Source organism: Sabethes cyaneus, chromosome 3 (assembly GCF_943734655.1).
Source record: "Sabethes cyaneus chromosome 3, idSabCyanKW18_F2, whole genome shotgun sequence".
Taxonomy (NCBI): Eukaryota; Metazoa; Arthropoda; class Insecta; order Diptera; family Culicidae; genus Sabethes; species Sabethes cyaneus.
Window position 1 is genome coordinate 16,890,460 of NC_071355.1, and position 18,497 is coordinate 16,908,956.

At 38.4% G+C, this 18,497-nt stretch overlaps 1 protein-coding gene across 1 annotated transcript in view; it reads left to right on the plus strand.

Moving 5' to 3' along the window:
• LOC128739314 (adipokinetic hormone/corazonin-related peptide receptor variant I-like) overlaps positions 1-18,497 on the plus strand; it is a 121,184-nt gene that overhangs the window by 87,334 nt on the left and 15,353 nt on the right. The window contains exon 8 of the mRNA XM_053834792.1: positions 8,004-8,023. Coding sequence (XP_053690767.1) covers positions 8,004-8,023 — 20 coding nt within the window. The remainder of the gene's footprint in view (positions 1-8,003; positions 8,024-18,497) is intronic.

The window sequence follows — 18,497 nt, forward strand, 5'->3', positions numbered from 1 at the left end:
TTCTTCCAACCATCATTTTGCAATTTTAATTGGTCCTGGTCAGTAACGGAGTAGCAGCACACGGGCGGTATCCTATGCTTATGCTTATGCTTATGCTTATTTCTAACTCTTTTGAGCTCCTTTCTGTTTTCGTCTGTTCCGCTTGTCTTACTTTTTGATACCCCGTTTTTCCGTCTTTTCTGTCACGGTTATTTTGTTTTTTTTTTGTTCTTTTTCTCCCTTTCCTCTCCGATTTCCCCTTTCTATCTTCCGTTTTTGTCTTTTACTCTTCCGGTTTACTCTCTTCTTTATTTAGTTCTTTTTACCCGGTTTTTTCTTCTTTTTCTGTCCCATTTTCCCGTTTTTTGTCCCATTTTTCTTCTTTTATATCCCGCTTGACTTCTTTTTCTCTCTTTCTTTTTCTATCGGTGTTTATTTTCTTTCTCGTTCGTCTTCTTTTCTTTCTAGTTTCTCATGTTTTTCATTCCCTATTTCCTTTCCTGTTTCGTTTTGTCTCTTTTTCTCTGTCGTTTTTTTCTTTTTTGCCCGCTATTTTTTTTTCTTTTTTATTCTGTGCTATTTTTCCCCCTTTTCTTTGGGACCTGATTTTGCTTTGTTCCATTTGTCCGCGTTTTTCTGTTCTATTCCGCCTTTTTTACTATTTTTTGGTCGTCTTTTTAATGCTTTTTATACGTTTTCATTTTTTTCTCTCTGTTTTTCTTTTTCTATCTCGTTTTTCCTCTTTTTCAATTCCCGTTTTTCTTCCGATTTTTGTCCCTTTTCTATCTTTTTCTGTTAAATTTATCCTCATTTTTCTCGTTTACTTTATGGTTCATGTTTCTAGTCTGTAATTTTTTTCTTTACTCTTTCGTTCTTTATTTTTTTCTGTCTAGTATTCTCGTTTTGCCTCACTTTACTTCTTTTTCTGTTCCGTTTTCTTCTTTTCCACTTGTTTATCTTCTTTTATGTTCCGATTCTGTAACATTTTTTCTCTTTTTTCCATGTTTGTTTATTTTCTATCTCGTTTTTCCTCTTTTTCTATCCCATTTGTCCAGTTTTTATCCCGTTTACTTTCGTGCTCTTTACCGTTTTTTTCTGTCTCAGTTTTACAATTTTATTCCTTTTTTTTTTGGTGATCAGTAGGAGACGAGCTACCTCTACATCCACCTACATCCGTGAATAAGCGAAGAAAATTGTCAACATTGTCATAAGATGCTATTTGCTCTGCACCGCGGCTTTCAACTTTTTTCTCTGTGTTTCAACCATAACTTAACACAACAAAAACTTAACAACTCGCAATAAAAATTGCTATGAAAATTTTATCATTAAAAGATTAGAAAATGGCAAGAAAAAGATATTTTCAAAAAAATTTCATGGAGCACAGCCTAATTTTTCACCATCACCTAACATAAAATTGGACTCGCTTAAGTCCATTGGTTTTAATTTGGACTTGAAACTAGACTTGAATTTGGACTTGAAACCGGACTTAAAATTATACATGAAGTTGGTCTAAAAATCAAAATTGAAATTAGTCTTGACAATAGATTTAAAATTAGACTAGAAGTAGACATGAAAATGGTGTTAAAATTGGGCAAAATGAAACTATACTTTTTTCCACAATAGTGTAGTTAATAATTAATTCTACAATTGCCTTTTTTCGAACCCCGTTTTTTCTAATCGATTGGTGCAAATCTTTATAAAAACCATTGAATACTGACTAAATGACAAGCGTGCGAAACGTAAACACTTTACGTTACCTGTTGATTTTTCGTACTGCTGAAGTGCACCCATTTATAGTAAACTAAAACGTAGTTTTATGTTAAAATATTTTAACTCTTTATCGATGAAAGAAAAAAAATCTGCTATGATGTTTATTCTAGAAAAGCCGAACTTCGTACAGTACTAAATTAGTTAGACATGAACATAACCACTGTAAAAGATTGCAAACAGTAAACAAAAGATACGTGTCTAAAGAGAATCTGAAAGTTTGTTCATTTATGCTAGAATCAAACAAAGATTCTACTAAGATGCTCGAATGTGGGATATTGACGATGGCAATAGTCTATTGACCAACGTCGTCACTGCCTCTGGGTTCGGATTTCCGCTTGGCTCGAACGATCTCGTTTCGTTTTATGCTGGCTAGCTAAATAGGTTTGTTTTGTGCAGTCTATGGGAAAACAATCGGAAGAGAAAAAACAAATCGTTATGAGATCGAACCCATCCCCGGATCGAATCGCTGGCGGCATTTTGCAACAACTTTTTTCCTGATTTTTCTTTCGACGAGCATCTAGCGCAGCTGACCCAGCTACGGTAATTTAATAAACTGTGTGAAAGCTGTGCAAAAAATATGATGATTTTAATTTATTAGATCGGAACTATCGAAGGCTTAATTTGAATTTGCTGTCTCTGCTTTTACTTGTAGATTTCGCTTTAATTTGATTTCGTATTACGAAAACCTTTTTAGTATTACATTTGATAATTTTTACATTAATCTCATGGACTAATATGTCCTCTGGAAGCATTCAAAATAATTGTGACCGAGCTGAACCTCAAGCCATCGTTATGTGCCCTAGTTTATTGTAGTTCGTTTTCGTTTTGGCAAGTGAACTAATGTGGCGTTAGGTGAATTAAATTTTAGAATCAGTCCCTGGTGCGTAAAATTGTTTGCTGCGGTTGCCGCTGTCCTTTTGGACTGGTACTGGACAGTGTTCAGTTCAGTTCAGGTTTGGGGCGAGTCAACTGACGCGGCTCTTTAGGGAACGCAAATTATGGGTCACAAAGTAAAATTGGTTTTCATTTTCGTTGCCGTAGTTGATGTGCTGCCCGCCCTGCGAGAATGACACAACCACATCGTCGCATCGGTACGGTACGGTGTGAAAAGTGGCGCCCAATTCTGACCCAAGGATTGGTTTGAGCCGTGACCGACAAAGGACAAATTAATTAAGAGTGAGCTTTTGGTTCGTGAAAACCAGCGGCTAGAGGCTAGAATTCGATGCATTCGCAAATTTATTGACTCCCGTTACCAGACTCAATCCAACAAGGCTGGCCTCATTCTAGGAATCAATTACGAAGGAATGTTTATTGCTGGAATTTTATTGGAATATAACATAAATTCCCAAAAGCCGCAGAGTAGAATTTATTTCCACAGCAAGTTATTTAATCCCCCAGATTAATTCTCAGAGTAGTTTTGTTTTTGAGAAATAGTTTAACGCAGTTTATTAGCATTCTACATAAAAGCCGTGTTGAATAAGTACTCAATTTCTACTGTTTGAATTTTTCAGTTCAATTACCAAATTGTGAGAGCTCTACTTCAACGAACGATATAATCGAATGATTTCCGATCACTGAACTTTTTTCTAGAAAAACAGGCGTGGGCCTAACCCACACAAAACGGAATTAGCAATAAAAAAACAGTTCATTGATTTTTATCAAATCATTGAGAACTACTCTAGCGAATAGAGCCCTTCGATGTATGTGGGGCATTAAAAAATCAATTCCACGCTGCTAAACGTAAACCCTTTTCCACTCGAGTGGTTAACCAAAGAGCCAACTTTTTCCCAGTATGTTGTATCACGTTACAGAATTCCGCACACCCCACACTAGACGGGGCACCGGTTTCCGGTTTCCATCAGCTGGTGCGATCCTATCAGCTCTCACAAACCGTGATATACATTTTGTAAAAAAGTGTTTTGAACCGAACAAAGTTCGTCGGCTTTTCTAGATAGTCCATGCAGGGATGGGTTTGATTTTTCCCATTGAAAACAAATTGCCTTTTTGTGTTTGATTGAACGATTCGAAGGGGACCCCGGGGGATCGTGGCTCCGGATCGGACGTGCTGATTTACACTTCCGGTGGAGAAAGAAAGGAAAAGCAGAAATATTTTTCCTGGTTACGAATAACCGTTACTTTTATTTTAAAATCACTTAATCGTGAAAACGTGAGAATTAGATGAAATGACGTGATACGTAATAAATTCCCACAGACAACAGATTTGTTACTCAATTCGTCTGCCAGTAAAGCTATACGTAAAGGTGGAAATTCTAAGCGCCCAGCATTACTAAGGCTGACTATCTATTCGAATATTCATTAGTCTACGTATCCCGACTATGTGTTCATTACGATCGAATGGAATATTTATTACTAAAACACCGCAGGGTAGCAAATTGGTATTCTCCTCCGTAGGACGAGATGGACAATGTTGTGTAATTTCCAGTGCGATGCAACATGTGTCGTCAGGGTTTCAATGTTCGTTATAGGCTTCTGCAGGCTGTCCGTAAGGATTTACCGATCTAACCCATGCGTGCATGCATGAAGGCCACTGGGTGGGGTTTGCCCAGAATCACGGTTGAATTGTTCTTGCAACAAAGCGATTGAAGCTGATGGAGTAAATAACAGAACGGCAATGTGCGTCGGCGTATAATAATGTTCGTCCTATTAGTTTGTTTCAGTTGTCCAGGTTTGAGCGAATTGATTGAAATGCCTATTTCATTTCATCTCTACTGAAACCATAGTCGGATTCTAAATGATCCATTTATAGGAAGCCACGTGAGTTATATTGTTGAACACGAACCTGTTTCGATCAACTTATATTCAGTTCTTTCTTGTTAATACCTGACAACCGTTAAAACAGAAGTACAACTTCCGTTGGTTAGGGCAATAAAAAGGAGAATGAATTTAATCATTTTAAAACCTAAAAGTGGTTTTATTTAACACAAGGTATAGAGGACATCCAAAAGTCTAAATTAGTGATAACATTTTCGCCACCATGAGAAACAATTTTAATCAAAAAAAGTTTTGACTTCACTTAGGCGTAACCTACCTCATGAGTAACCTTTTAACGGATGTAGTGCACTTATTTTCTAAATAAGTCATTTGTGCTTACAAAGGGTCGTGACAGTCTATCAAAATGAACAAGATGTTGCTCTGCTTCTTGATAGCTGTAGCTTGAAGCATGTCAGACCCTTTTCAAAACAAAGGGCAGCAGCGAAGTGGTTGGCCTACAAATTGAGAACCTCGTCTACTATCCGGTAGCTCGTGTAAAAAAAGTCAATTTGTATTTTTCTTGTTCATGTTCAAACTGGCATCGGTTTGCGGTTGTTGTGTCTTAATTTGTTACTGTGAATGACAATCCAACCTTTGCTGAAATAATATAATATTTAATGGACGTTATACGCGAATAATCAAGATACAATCGTTGGTTTAACCTACGAGCTTGTATTTTAGAAACATATTTCCTTAATAAGTTTTAAAATCAATTTCCGGTCACTATTCAAATGAAAGTGGAAAATACATTTGTCGATATCGTATAGGTTTGTGCCGACGGGTTTCAAAACTACATGAAATATTACATCTCAAGTAACATTTTGGGTTTTATTGCACTCTTATTATGGTAATTAAGACCAAAATTAGTCAGTTGTATTTCGACCTAAAATTGGTGAGAAATTGAACATGTAATTGGACTGAAATTTAGGCCAATTTAAACCTTAAATTAAACGGTAAAGTTAATTTTAAATTGAACTCAAAAAATTGCACTTAAATTTGGACTTCAAATTTGAACTGAAGTCGAATGTAAAATAAGACTTGAATTTGGATCTGAAATCGCATTTAAAATTGGTCTAATAACCGTAGCCGAATCGTGTTCTTGAAATTAGAAATATATCCGGACCAAAAACTGAATTTGTAATTTTACTGGACTGAAACTGAACATTAACCAGGACTTAAAATTGAACTCTAAATTGAAATTGAACTAAACTTAAAATTAGACTCAAAATTAAACTTGAAATATTACTGAAATTGGACTAGAAATTGCACTTGAAACTGAATTTAGACAGAACTTTGAATTGAACTTGAAATAGAACTTAAACAGAACTTGAAATTGGAAATACTTAAACTTAAAATTGGACTTAACAGTAAACTTGAAATTTTAACCCTCTAAAGCCAAGTGTCCACTATAGAGTTTTTCAGGTAGAGCTAGAGAAAAATCTCACGTAGAGTTAGGTAGAGTAGTGTATACACCCTGTAGAGCTCACTGGTAGAGCTCTACAGCAACTCTATGGGAGAGTTCTCTACTACAAAAAACTCTAAAGTGTATACACGTTCGTTTTGTATTTGGTAGAGCTCTACATATACTCTACGCTTTATCTAACCTACTAGATAGAGCTGTTGAGAACTCGGTAGAGAACGATTTCCTTTTTGAAACTATTTCGCAATATGACGCCATATTTTGCTGATGCAACCGACGCAAACAAATCGCGCATGCATATACGCGTATATGAAGTGTGTAAAATGAATGTCAAAAATTTTTTTATTTTTCATAGAAATGGAAATTTAATAAACCTTTGCACGGTGCTTAACCTCAACTCTGGTTTGACGTTTTTGTGTGTTTTGTTTTGATTCCCTTTGTAACCTAATTTTATTGCTAGTGGGTTTATTACTTGTAATTCGTACCACTTGTTTGCGGAAACCGGAAATGCCCGACTTTTCCGAAGCAGAAAAATGATATCAGTTCTGCACAACATATATATTTGTTATTTTTGCAGTTTCTTGCTTCTGGGTCTTGCGAATAAGTAATCAAAATAAACCCCACAACACTGTCAAACCTGGGACGAAAAAAACGCACTGACATCTGCGTGCAATGCTTTATTGAAAATTATATTCTTCTATGAAATAAGAAGAAAACGGCCTTTCAGTACCCGGAAAAGAAATTTTTCATTCAGAAAGGCTTTTCTTTTGATGTAATTAATTGGGGTGGTTCTAATTTTTGCAATAATTGTAAAACTAATTTTTAATAATTAACTAATTTATTTTAAATTCGTTTTCCATTAGTTTTGTTATGCCTTGTAGGGTGGTTCTCATTTTTACAAAAACCGTGATACACTGAAGTGTGATACACGCGGGTTTTTAGCGCGACTACCCAACCGGCCCAACTAAAAAATGTAAACAAACCGAGTGAGAGTTATTTTCTGCTGGACTAGCAAAGCGGAAAGAACCCTCACTCGGTTTGTTTACATTTTGCAGTTAAGCCTTTTTAAAAAGCTGGTACCGAGATTTTCTGTTTCAAATGTGCCGATTTGATATCGCGTTGAGCAATCCAGTCGAGCAGGCGAGTCCAGCGAGTCGAATCAAGCAGTCGAGTCAAGCAAATGAGTTGGGCAAATGAGCCGCGCAGTCGAGTCGACCAGTTGAATCAAGCTGTTCAATCAAGTAGTCCGGTCGAGTAGTTAAATCAAGTAGTCTAGTCGAGCATTTTAATTGAGCAGTCGGGTCGAGCAGTTGAGTCGAGTAGCCGATGTGAATAGTAGAATCGAGCAGTTGAATCGAGGTTTAGTCGAACAGTTGAGTCGAGTAGTTCAATCGAGCAGTTGAATCAAGCTGTCCAATCGAGCAGTCGAACCGAACAGTCCAACCAAGCAGTTTAATCGACCAGTTCAGTCCAGCAGTTGAATCAATCTGTCCAGTCGTGCAGTTAAGTCGAACATCGAGCAGTTGATTCGAGTAGTCCTGTCGAGAAGTTTAATCGAGTAGCCTAGTTGAGAAGTTAAATCGAGCAGTATTATTGGACAGTCCAGTCAAGCAGTTCAATCGCCAGTTCAGCCGAGCAATCCAGTCGAGCAGTCGAATTCAACAGTCCAGTTGAACATTTCAGTTGAGCAGTCTTGTCGAGCAATCAAATCGAGCAGTCTAGTCGACCAATCCAGCCGAGCAGCCTAGTCGACCAGTTGAGCAATCGAGCAGTCCAGCAGTCGACCAGTAAGCAGGTGACTGAGAATAGAGCCCATGCTACGAAAGCATGACGTCCTTTCATGTTTTGCGATCATTATTACCAAAAGATGACCTATCATAATGCCAAATTACTTGAATTACCTGGATAATAAAAAGCTTCCTCATATAATTTCATTTAAAAATAAAATATTCACCTGAATTTCCATTTGGCCTGTGATAGCACATTCATTTCATTCATTTCTGACATTTATCTTACGCACGCTTTGCTGTATATGCGTAGGTACACAATTTGTTCGCAGCAGTTGCATCAGAAAAATATGGCGTCATGTTGCGAAATCGTTTCAAAAGCGAAATTGTTCTCTACAGCTCTATCTAGCAGGTTAGATAGAGCGTAGAGCTCTACCAAACGCTATGTTGACATAGTGTTTGGTTGAGCTCTACGCTCTACAGTTTCCCCAGTGGACACACGCCGTAGAGTGCGTAGTAGAGCTCTACGTAAAATTTCTCTACGGCTTCTCTAGGTAGAGCGGTAAAGTGGTAGAGATGCCTTATAGTGTACACACAGCTGGTAGAGTCTCTACGCTCTACGCTTTTTACTCTACCAAAATAACTCTATAGTGGACACTTGGCTTAACGGGCAACTCCGTAAAAACGATGCGATCAAGCTAATTACTATTTTACCATGAAAGTACACACAAAAAACCTTAAGTTCTGATTTTCATCCAAAAATAATAATCTGGAGGAGCGCCAGGTAAGAAAAAGTCCAATTTCTCTTTTTCTTTTTTCATGCCTAACGCTCTGCCCAGATATTTTTTCTATTCAGATATATTACAAAATTGAAATAATGCATGAAATTTACTCATAGAAATTTTTTTTAGGTGAATCATTTTGTTCTAGATGTCCTTTTCCTTCAAAAGTAAAAAAGGGAATATTCACGCGTTAATTATTTTCGGAATTTTTCAGAATTTTTGTTTTTGAAAGATGATAACTTTTGAATGCGTGATCAGAATGTTATGGATTTAGTATCAAAATCTCAAGAAATCTGTTCTGAACATATTTTGCACATTGCCAATTAAAAACAAATTTCGTATGCGGCTCTGGAGCTCCAAAAGCGAAGGCCGTCTACAGACGGTCTTACCCGTTAGAAGGTTAATTTCTATTTATATAAGAGGCTTATGTCTGTACCGAAAACCAGGTCTCTGACAGGACGTCATAAGAGGCTTATCAGTAACTAAAAACAGGTCCCTGACAGGACGTCATGCTTTCGTAGCAATGGGTTGTATTCTCAGTCACCTTACTGGTCGACTGCTGGACTGTTCGATTGCTCGACTGGTTGACTAGACTGCTCGACTAGACTGCTCGATTTGATTGCTCGACTGGACTACTTAACTGAACAGCTCGCTCGACTGAACTGTTCGATTCGTCTGCTCGACTCAACTGCTTGATTGGACAGATCGACTTGACTGCTTGACTGATCAGCTCGAGTGGACTACTCGACTTAACTACTCGATTCGACTGCTTGACACATTTTCTTGACTTACTACTCGACCGAACTGCTCGACTTAACTGCACGATTGAACTGCTCGACTGGACTGTTCGATTCGACTGCTCGACTGGACTGTTAGACTAGACAGCATGATTCATCTGCTCGACTAGACTGCTCGACTTCACTGTTCGATTCGACTGCTCGACTGGACTGTTAGACTGGACAGTATGATTCGACTGCTTGATTCCACTGCTCGACTGGACTACTCGACTCAACTGTTCGACTCGACTGCTCGAATGAACTGCTTCACTCAACTACTCGATTGGACTATTCGAATCGGTTGCTCGATTCAACTGCTCAACCCGAATGCTCGATTTAAGTGCTCGACTAGACTACTCGATTTGTTTGCTCGACTCAACTGACAGCTTGATTCAACAGCTCGACTAGACTGCTTGACTTAGCCACTTAACCCGACTGCTCGACTCAACTGCTTGACTTAACTGTTTGATACGACAGCTCGACTTGACTGCTCGATTCAACTGCTCGACTAGACCACTCGACTCAACTGTTTGACTTAACTGCTCCACTGAACCGTTTGACCCGACTGCTCGACTGAACCGTTTGACCTGACTGCTCGACTCAACTGCTCGACTAGACTACTCGATTAAACTGCTCGACTGGACTATTCGACTTAACTACTCGATTAAACTGCTTGACTGTACTGCTCGATTAAACTGCTTGACGCGACTGCTTGGTTCAACTGCTCGAATCGACTGCTTGGTTCAACTGCTTACCACGACTGCTCAACTCAACTGCTTGACGATACAGCTTGATTTAACTGCTCGATTTGACTGCTCGACTCAACTGATTGACTTCTGTTTGATTCTACAGCTCAACTTAACTGCCAGATTCAACTGCTCGACTGGACTACTCGACTCAACTGCTCGACTGGACTACTCGACCCAGCTGCTCAACTGGACTACTCGACTCATCTGCTCGAATAAACTGTTCGAATGGACTACTCGACTCAACTGCTCGAATAAACTGCTCGAATGAACTGCTCGACTCGACTGCTCGATTTGACTGCTCGACTTGACTGTTCGACTAGACTACTCGATTTGTTTGCTCGACTCAACTGACAGCTTGATTCAACAGCTCGACTAGACTGCTTGACTTAGCCACTCAACCCGACTGCTCGACCCAACTGCTTGACTCGCCTGCTCAACTCGCCTGCTCAACTCGATTGCTTGTCGCGATATCATATGGTCGGTGTTAAATCCAACGGGGTAACAAACTGACAGCTCCCATATATAAAAAACGTACCTCGAAATGCTGGTTCCTGGTTCCGCTACTAACCTTTGAGTGTGGTGAATAACTCGAAATGATAATATTGCATGAATTTGCATGCAATACGCGTGTAAATTTTGTCTTTCAGTATACTATTTAGAAACTATTGCTTCACTCAAGACCGTGAAAAAATGTCGGCATGGACCGACAATTCCAAAATCATCGTCGTAAATACTTATTGCATCAAAGTTGATCTACCTTTTCATTCCACTTTTTTCGTTGAAACAAAATACAGAACTGCGTAAACAGATATAAAACGTTTTAAGCATGAACCTACAAAAAGGCATTTGTGCAAACGAAAACCAAAACAAGTAAAAGATTGTTTTTCTACATATGCTGGTTGGTACTGCAAAAAATTTCCACTCGGTTTGTTTAGGTTTGTATATTTGCCGTGTGATGGATTGAGTAAATCTTATTTGCTTACGACTTTCATCTTAATTACATAATTATAAACAAATACAACAAAGAATAAAAGCTATCGATTTACAATCAGCAAGATAAATGTGCAATTTTGTAATACGCGCATTTCAAATATAACGTAAGATGAGCTTTTGCTTCCATAAGTGATGCTACAAAAATGAATGTTTTTCTATAGAAATAATGCATCACTTATTACGGACGGCCCGAAAATACGATTGCAGCGCCGCTCACAACACTGGTAGCAGTTACGGGAAACATGCTCTGAACTGTCATAATAGGGGGTAGGTTAAATCAGACCGAACCATGTCGCAAAATTAAATTAAAAAATGCGTTATTGATAGCAAACGATCAAGAATTTTCTAAGCAACATTTTACTCTAATCAGACTATATAAATGTTGCAAACAGCCAGAAGTTTTTATTCTGTTAAATAAAATCCAATACGATAGGCCATTTAAACGGAAAATGCCAGTTGGTTTGTATTGCCATCCTACACCTCGGAGCCAATTTTTAAAACAATCGGTCGACGAATTTTTGAGTTACACCCTTTTGAAGTTTTAAAGGGCAGATTGCTCATATAAAGTAAATAAAAATCTTCAATGACACTTCCAAAATGAACGTAAATCACAGCCGCTTTAGATTTTTCATGCAACATATGCCCATTGCCGAACATTTTAGGAGTTTTACGCTGTATTGGGACTAACCGGAAATGTTCCGGATTAAGTTATCGCTGTGGAAAATAATCACGCGACACCTCAAATTACACCAGAATTTAAAAACTAGATCACTGTCAGTCAGATCAACTACCTAGCTCCACGTTGGTTATATCTGGACAAGTTCCAGGGACTTCCGGGAACACCCAGACAAGTGGCCAGTTTGGTCCGTTAACCGGTTTACGGATCTTACTCAAAATATAAAATATTTGTCATTGGACGCACAACTTATGATTGAACGGAAAAAAATAAATAATCTGGGTTATCATTTACCAGTGGTTTGAATTCGTCAATTTCCATGCAAATAGTTAATTTCCTTGAAACTAGAGATACATTGTGCCTATCAATTATTTCACACGTGCAACTAATTGTAAAGTAACAAATTAAACGTCCAAAACCTATTTTCGGATCACACCGTCGCTAGATCACATGCATGAATATTCCGTCAACCCCTTTTTCATAGAAGCCTTCAGTTTTTAATTTTTTAGAGTTGGTAACTCAATTTTGACGAAGAACTACGTCTTACCGCAGGGTGTCAATCCGAAATTTGGATTCATGCCAGGCGTCACGAAAGAATGAGAGATTTCGAATGCTAATAGCTCTTCCACGTTCACGTGGCACGTTCTCCATATTATTTGGACATTTGTGCCTCATAGAAGATACAGCATTTGTATGGCTTTCTTAAAAAGATTGTTTTATAATCGCTATATAGTGAAAATCAACAGAAACTTTCAAGTTAAAATTTCCCCATACATTTTTCGTGTCGATGGACGACGATTACATTCACCAAGCTTGTGGTTGTGGTTGCGGTTGCGTAGTCCTGCCTTCTTGAAATGTGGAGACTATTGAACAAAATATAAAACGAAAAGCAAAGCCATTTTCGTTTGACTTTTTGCTAAATACATGATGCTGCAAACAGGGCTTGAAAAGGGATCGCCAGTTGAATGTGACTGCCGTGAATGCGAACTTTCCGCATTCAAACTCCGCTTTTTGAACGATCATTTGACTGTTTTTCTTATCCAGTCAATCTGCCGCTTGCGCTGCTGCCGTCTTACAATTCATGCGGCATCTCAGCAAAAGCAAACAGTCAATCTCCCGTTTTGCTTTGCGCTTTGAGAATATAAACTGCAAACTGACTGGAAGCATACGGTGACGTATTTTTTCGTTTCTCTTTTTGTCTCCAAATCGACTGCTCACAGTAATAGTTTGTCACCCGGACGTCGGTCCGACGCAAGCAAAATATTTGTTTGTATTGGACGGAGTCCGACCGACTTCTTCTATGCACATGTAGTGGTTGTTTTTTTGTAGTATTGAATCATACGATTGTGCGGTTGTTTTTCGTTAGCGTGGTGATTGCCAGTCATTTGACTGTTTTGCAGTCATTCGCTGCTCCAAACGGTAAAGGCAACTTGATCGAAACGAAAATGTCAAAAAGCTTTAGAACACGTTCATTCTGTTGCGTGCATTCGGCGTTTGACTGAGCAAACTGCCAGTTGTGTTATGCATAGCGTTCGTATTCCACCTCTAAACGGACGGTGTGAACTTGAATGCGCGTTGGTGTGACTGCGGTAGAAAAAAAGGATCGGTCGAAGCCCTGGCTGCAAACAGGCGATCTATGCAGTCATGGATTAGCTAATGTAAATCAATTTTCGTGCCTTAACGATTGCAACCGCGGAATAAGAGAGCAGACAAGAGTCATTGTTAGCGCGGACTAACGTATGCTAAATTTACAGCAGTCCTCCGAATAAGGCGGTGGATGGTAATCAGTAATGTTGATTTTTGGGACATTTATAGTATGTGGTATAACTTAGTCAATTATCAAAAATCAACTTTATTGGTTAATGGACAGCTGAGATATCGTGACGGGCGTACAGCACCACCCGTCGCCTTATTCGGGAGATTCCTGTAGTATTATTTGAATTCTGGTGAAGTGAGCTCAAGGAATGGCTCTTATTAGTGCCAAAAACGTATTATTTTGAAGATTCATTTATTTTCTAGAATTTTGTTAATGGCTGAGTGCGTAAGGGAAATTTATATTCTAAATTACAGCAATGATTTTCACTAATTGAGGGTTCGTCAATTGGACGGTTCGTTAATTGGGTATTCGTTAGTTGCTCCATGCCTCCAACTTGAATGTCAAAATTCTATCGAACTTTTGAGCTTAGACATTTGAAACAACTGTCAGTCGGCCCAATCTACGAATTCAGCCTGTACTACGATTTTAGCACTAGTAAAAATATTTGTTTTTGGCATCACAAAATACACAAAATACATACCAAAAATACGATACAATTATTAAGCATTTATTTACTTAACGCCATTTTACGCTTCACATATGGTGTGAAAAGTTTTTTTTAATATTCAAGGTTTCTTTGCAAAAGCCCACCTAACGTAGTTCTACGCCTGCTACGCGATTGTGTCTGGAATATAATTTTTCTGATTTTTATTTTATGACTGTTCAGTGTCAGGACATCAAATTGGACTAGGTTTATCGCGGTCATAAGAAATCTTGTTGGAACAAGAAGACTACTGTTTTACACGACTCATAGCGAATATACATGTGAGTGAGCCGCATTCGCGGGAGCTCAAAATCGGGAAAAAGTTGAAATGAGCGAATCGAACTTGATTTTCGTTTGTCCTTGATGCTTCCTCCTTTGTCACGTCCAGACATGCCACTGAGATGTTGGCAGTAGCTCAGTCCAGCTAGCGTTTGAATAATGCTGTTCGCCGGCTTACGTCGTGTTATATACCAGAGGAGCAAGCGACAAGAATCGGTCCCCTATTCTTCATGGACCATCATTCCATCATCCGCGTTGAACAAACTGGAGCATTTCGATTTCAGTCTGAAGAAAAGAGTAAAGTTACCAGTGAGCCGTTCACCTTTTGCTGCCAAAAAAATACGCTACGTATTACTGTAGCATTGGTGACGGATAGATTTGTGTTGCTAAAGAAAACCGGACGAAAAGCCCTAAGTTCCAAGTTTCCTAAGTTCCATCAATTACCGAAAACCGTTCTTTTAAGAACGAACAAATTCTTATATGAAGATGCAAAAGATGTCACTAAAACTTCTTATACTAATACTGCTTATATGAAGATATAAAAGATTGTTGTTCTCCGCTGATCATCAATAAAGTTTATTGGGTCAGCAATAATTATTAAAACAAAACATTCGGTTTAGTTTTGATGCGTTTTCCTGCGCATTTGTATCGGTCAATAGTGTTTAATTTGGTGTTAACTTGATTTCAATTGCTATCACTTGTTCACGGCAGACTTTCACGTTGATTGCTGAATTGTACCAAGACTTGTTCGATAATAATTGGAAATTATTCCAATCAATCATAAAGCGACAATTTCTAGTACAAGAGTTAGAGTTATTTTCAATTTTTCAATGACGCGCATTGAAAATTAATAGTTTTTTATATTTTCCAATTCGATTTTTCGATCAATCGGTGTAAATATCTTGGAAATCTATTGAAAATGGACTGAATTCTAAGCCGAAGCGCGAAAACGCGTTACCACTTTAATGACCTGACCACTTTTCGAGAAAGATTTTTTTGGAATGACACTCATCGGCAATTTATTGTGTGCGACAGCAAACTTCAAACTGAAAGTGTGGCACGTGCCCCAGAGTATGACCCAATTTAGGCACACCAGTGTGCATGATGCCCAACAAAAATCTTACGTTGAAATTAACTTGATCAATATGCAAATGTAACGATAAAATCCGGAAACCGCTTTCCTTCTTTAGTCGCAGCTCAAACAAACAGTACGGAAGCGTTGTGGCATCATAGAAGGAGTAACTTTTTGCTGTGAAGATGTGCGAACTCGGAAGCTCATAACCAATTGTTTACTGTTCTACTGCCGGTGGCGATGAGACTTTTCGCTTTGTTGACTTCAAAAACTGCTGAATTCGTCTATGCTGCTTCGGCATTCAAAACTGAAAGCTGAGTAAATACTTTTCGGTGACACGCAATGGAAATCTGTACATTACAATGTCTATAAGAAAGCAATATTCGCGAGTGAAAATTAAAAATGCAAATATTAACAACGCTCTCAATTAAAAATGTAAGATTGAGAAAGCGTGGAAGGTTTTTATTCAAACATTGAAGGCAATTCATGCCATGAGATCAAAACCTATTACTAAAACGGGTGCTTTCCTATTACATTTTTCTTCCTTCGAAGTTACTGTAACCTTCTGATGGCGCCGATAGGCGCCAGACTGCCAAATCAGCATATGAGAAAACTAATAAAGAGAACCATTTACCGTTTCACATACACGTAGGTAGTACCATTCACTCGTTAGTAGCTTCCTGTCAGTTGCAGAATGCTTAACAAAACAAAAAAAAACATCAAAACGAAAGTTCTACCGGTTTCTATCACCATTCATCAGTGGCACAGCAAAAAAAAACTCCACTTACCTACCTACGTGGGTTTTTTGCAAGTGACAAAAAATATCCGGAAGTGGACACAAAAACCTCTCCTCTCTGGTCTCAGCAAAAAAAAAAACATGTCAATATGCAAAGCTCTATACATTTGCCTGTCCCTGCAGCAGCACAGCAGCGCCATAGCTACTAGACTATAGGAGAGCGCCCACCCACACGTGGACCGACCCGAGCTGCGTGTGACAGAAAACGAACGCCAGAGGATTCACCGGTTGATTGGATCGCTTTGTGATTTTTAGTGATAGCTTTTCACTTTGATAAATAAGGCAGGCGGAAAATAGCTATCAGTTTATTGATGGAAAAAAGTAACACTTGGTTAGTGCGTGCGTTTTTTGTCCGTAATAAATAAAGCAATTTGTAAACAACAATTTTTGTAGAATATGTAAAATAGTTAGAAACCGTTACTGTGTTACTGTGGTTCGTAGTAAGTCCATGTTTATTTTGTTCTTCAAAACCTTCCGAAGCGTTGGTTACCGTTTCCATGTTTGCTTATTCCTTACAACTGTTGACTGTTGACGAGTAGGTACCTGGGAATGCTATTTTTTCTCGTTTAAGATTTTTTATTGCTTCACTTGTTCTTTGATCGCGGCAGTCTAGCCGTTTCAAAAATAGTCCAGCATTTAACGTGAATGCAGTGAAAAACTCAAAGCAGATGTAAAGCTTTCCTCGTAAAGAAAGCAGGAAAGCGTATTTTCCAGTATAAAAGAATGCAGAGCATTCAATACCGCAGCCAAAGCATTTCTTTTGAATGCTATGAATACGGAGAACTGATTTGAATACTCATTTGTTGGAGTGTATTAGCTTTCCTGAAACAAATCAGCAGTTCACGAGAAGTCGTACAAACAATCCATACTGTTACCACAGACAAACCAACATAACACTCACTGTTTCATTCTTCGCACGCTGTAATGGTCACTTTGAATTTCGTTTTCTGTTGGTGCTGTCTCTGTTCTTGTCATTATGGCAAGTCATTTTTTTTTAACGAAAAAGGGTAAACACTTGCCTGTTCAGGAAACACTGCTGTTGTATGTGGGAATGTCATTCACAGATAGTGGAAGTGAGCACGCAAAATACGTACGTTTGTACTACTTTAAAATTAATCTAACATTTAATAGAAATCGTACATACTAGAGTAATCTCTTTGAACTATTTTTAAACACATCAATGAATATAGAAAAGTCAAAATGAAAATCAGTAAAAGTAATCAGTGAACTGATATTGCTGTTGTATCTCATAATCTAAAGTTTCTAGCATTTCCACAAAAACTGCTGTACATATATGTTTTCTTTTTGCCAAGGTATTCATATCAAGCAAGCGGCAGCGCTTAACATATAGTGGTGATTCCTTTGGCTTTCTCTAAGACAGATATATCAACATGTAGCGCAGAAACCTTCCTTATTCAAGGTTCAGCTCCGATCCTATTTGATATATATTGGATAGCTGTAGCTGGACTCTAAATGGCAGCTGAAGCTTCTTATATGGAATGAACAAAGGAACAATACAATCTTCGTGAACAGTACAAATCAGTGAATTCTTTGGCAAGTCTCATAATAAATGCAAAATTTCTGTTCATCTTTGCAACGACGTGGGACTAATGATTGCTGAAGCAAATTTGATGATTCAAAAGTACACCTAGATCTTTAACTACCACATAAAACAATTCCAAAAGATCACGGAGCGTTTCGCTCTAGTTCGCTGCGGTCAGTCAGATGTCGCTGAAGTTCGATGCAATCAGCTGTCGAACGTACAGCAAAGTTTAGAGTTTAGATCGTCAGCATAAATTAAATATAGACCTTGCAAACGTCGTTGAAAAATATTAAAAATAGCAATGGTCCCACATTTCTCCCCTGTGGTATGCGCGAGAAGTTCGTGAAGCATTGTGATACTTTACCGCGTACTTTTACAGATAAGGTGTGGTCAATAAGGTATGATTTCAGCCATTCAATTATGTCGGGAGAAGAGCCAAGGAGCTCAATTTTCGCCAATACGATAAGCTCTACCGGTTGATCTACCGGTCTACGTAATTGAATGCTGGTTTTTTCCTACTTCACACTGCATTACATTTCCTTTTCCATAATTCGCCAATACAGTGTGAAGCAAATCATGCTAAACCCCATGTGGATCCGATAAGATACATGCTTTGGTTGGCCTCTCGGAATACGTCACCAATTATATTTCAAACAGCTTTGGGCCCATTCCTCGATAATTTGCTGCATTTTGTTTATCGTTTTTTTGACGTAGGACTACGTCTTACGGCAGGGTTTGGGATAGGGTGTTATTCCAAAAACTACAAGGTATACAGCCCAAAGGGTTGTACGAAAGGGTGACGTAGGACTACATCAGATGATTAGATCAAAGACTGATGTAAACTGTATTTCTGGCATATGTAT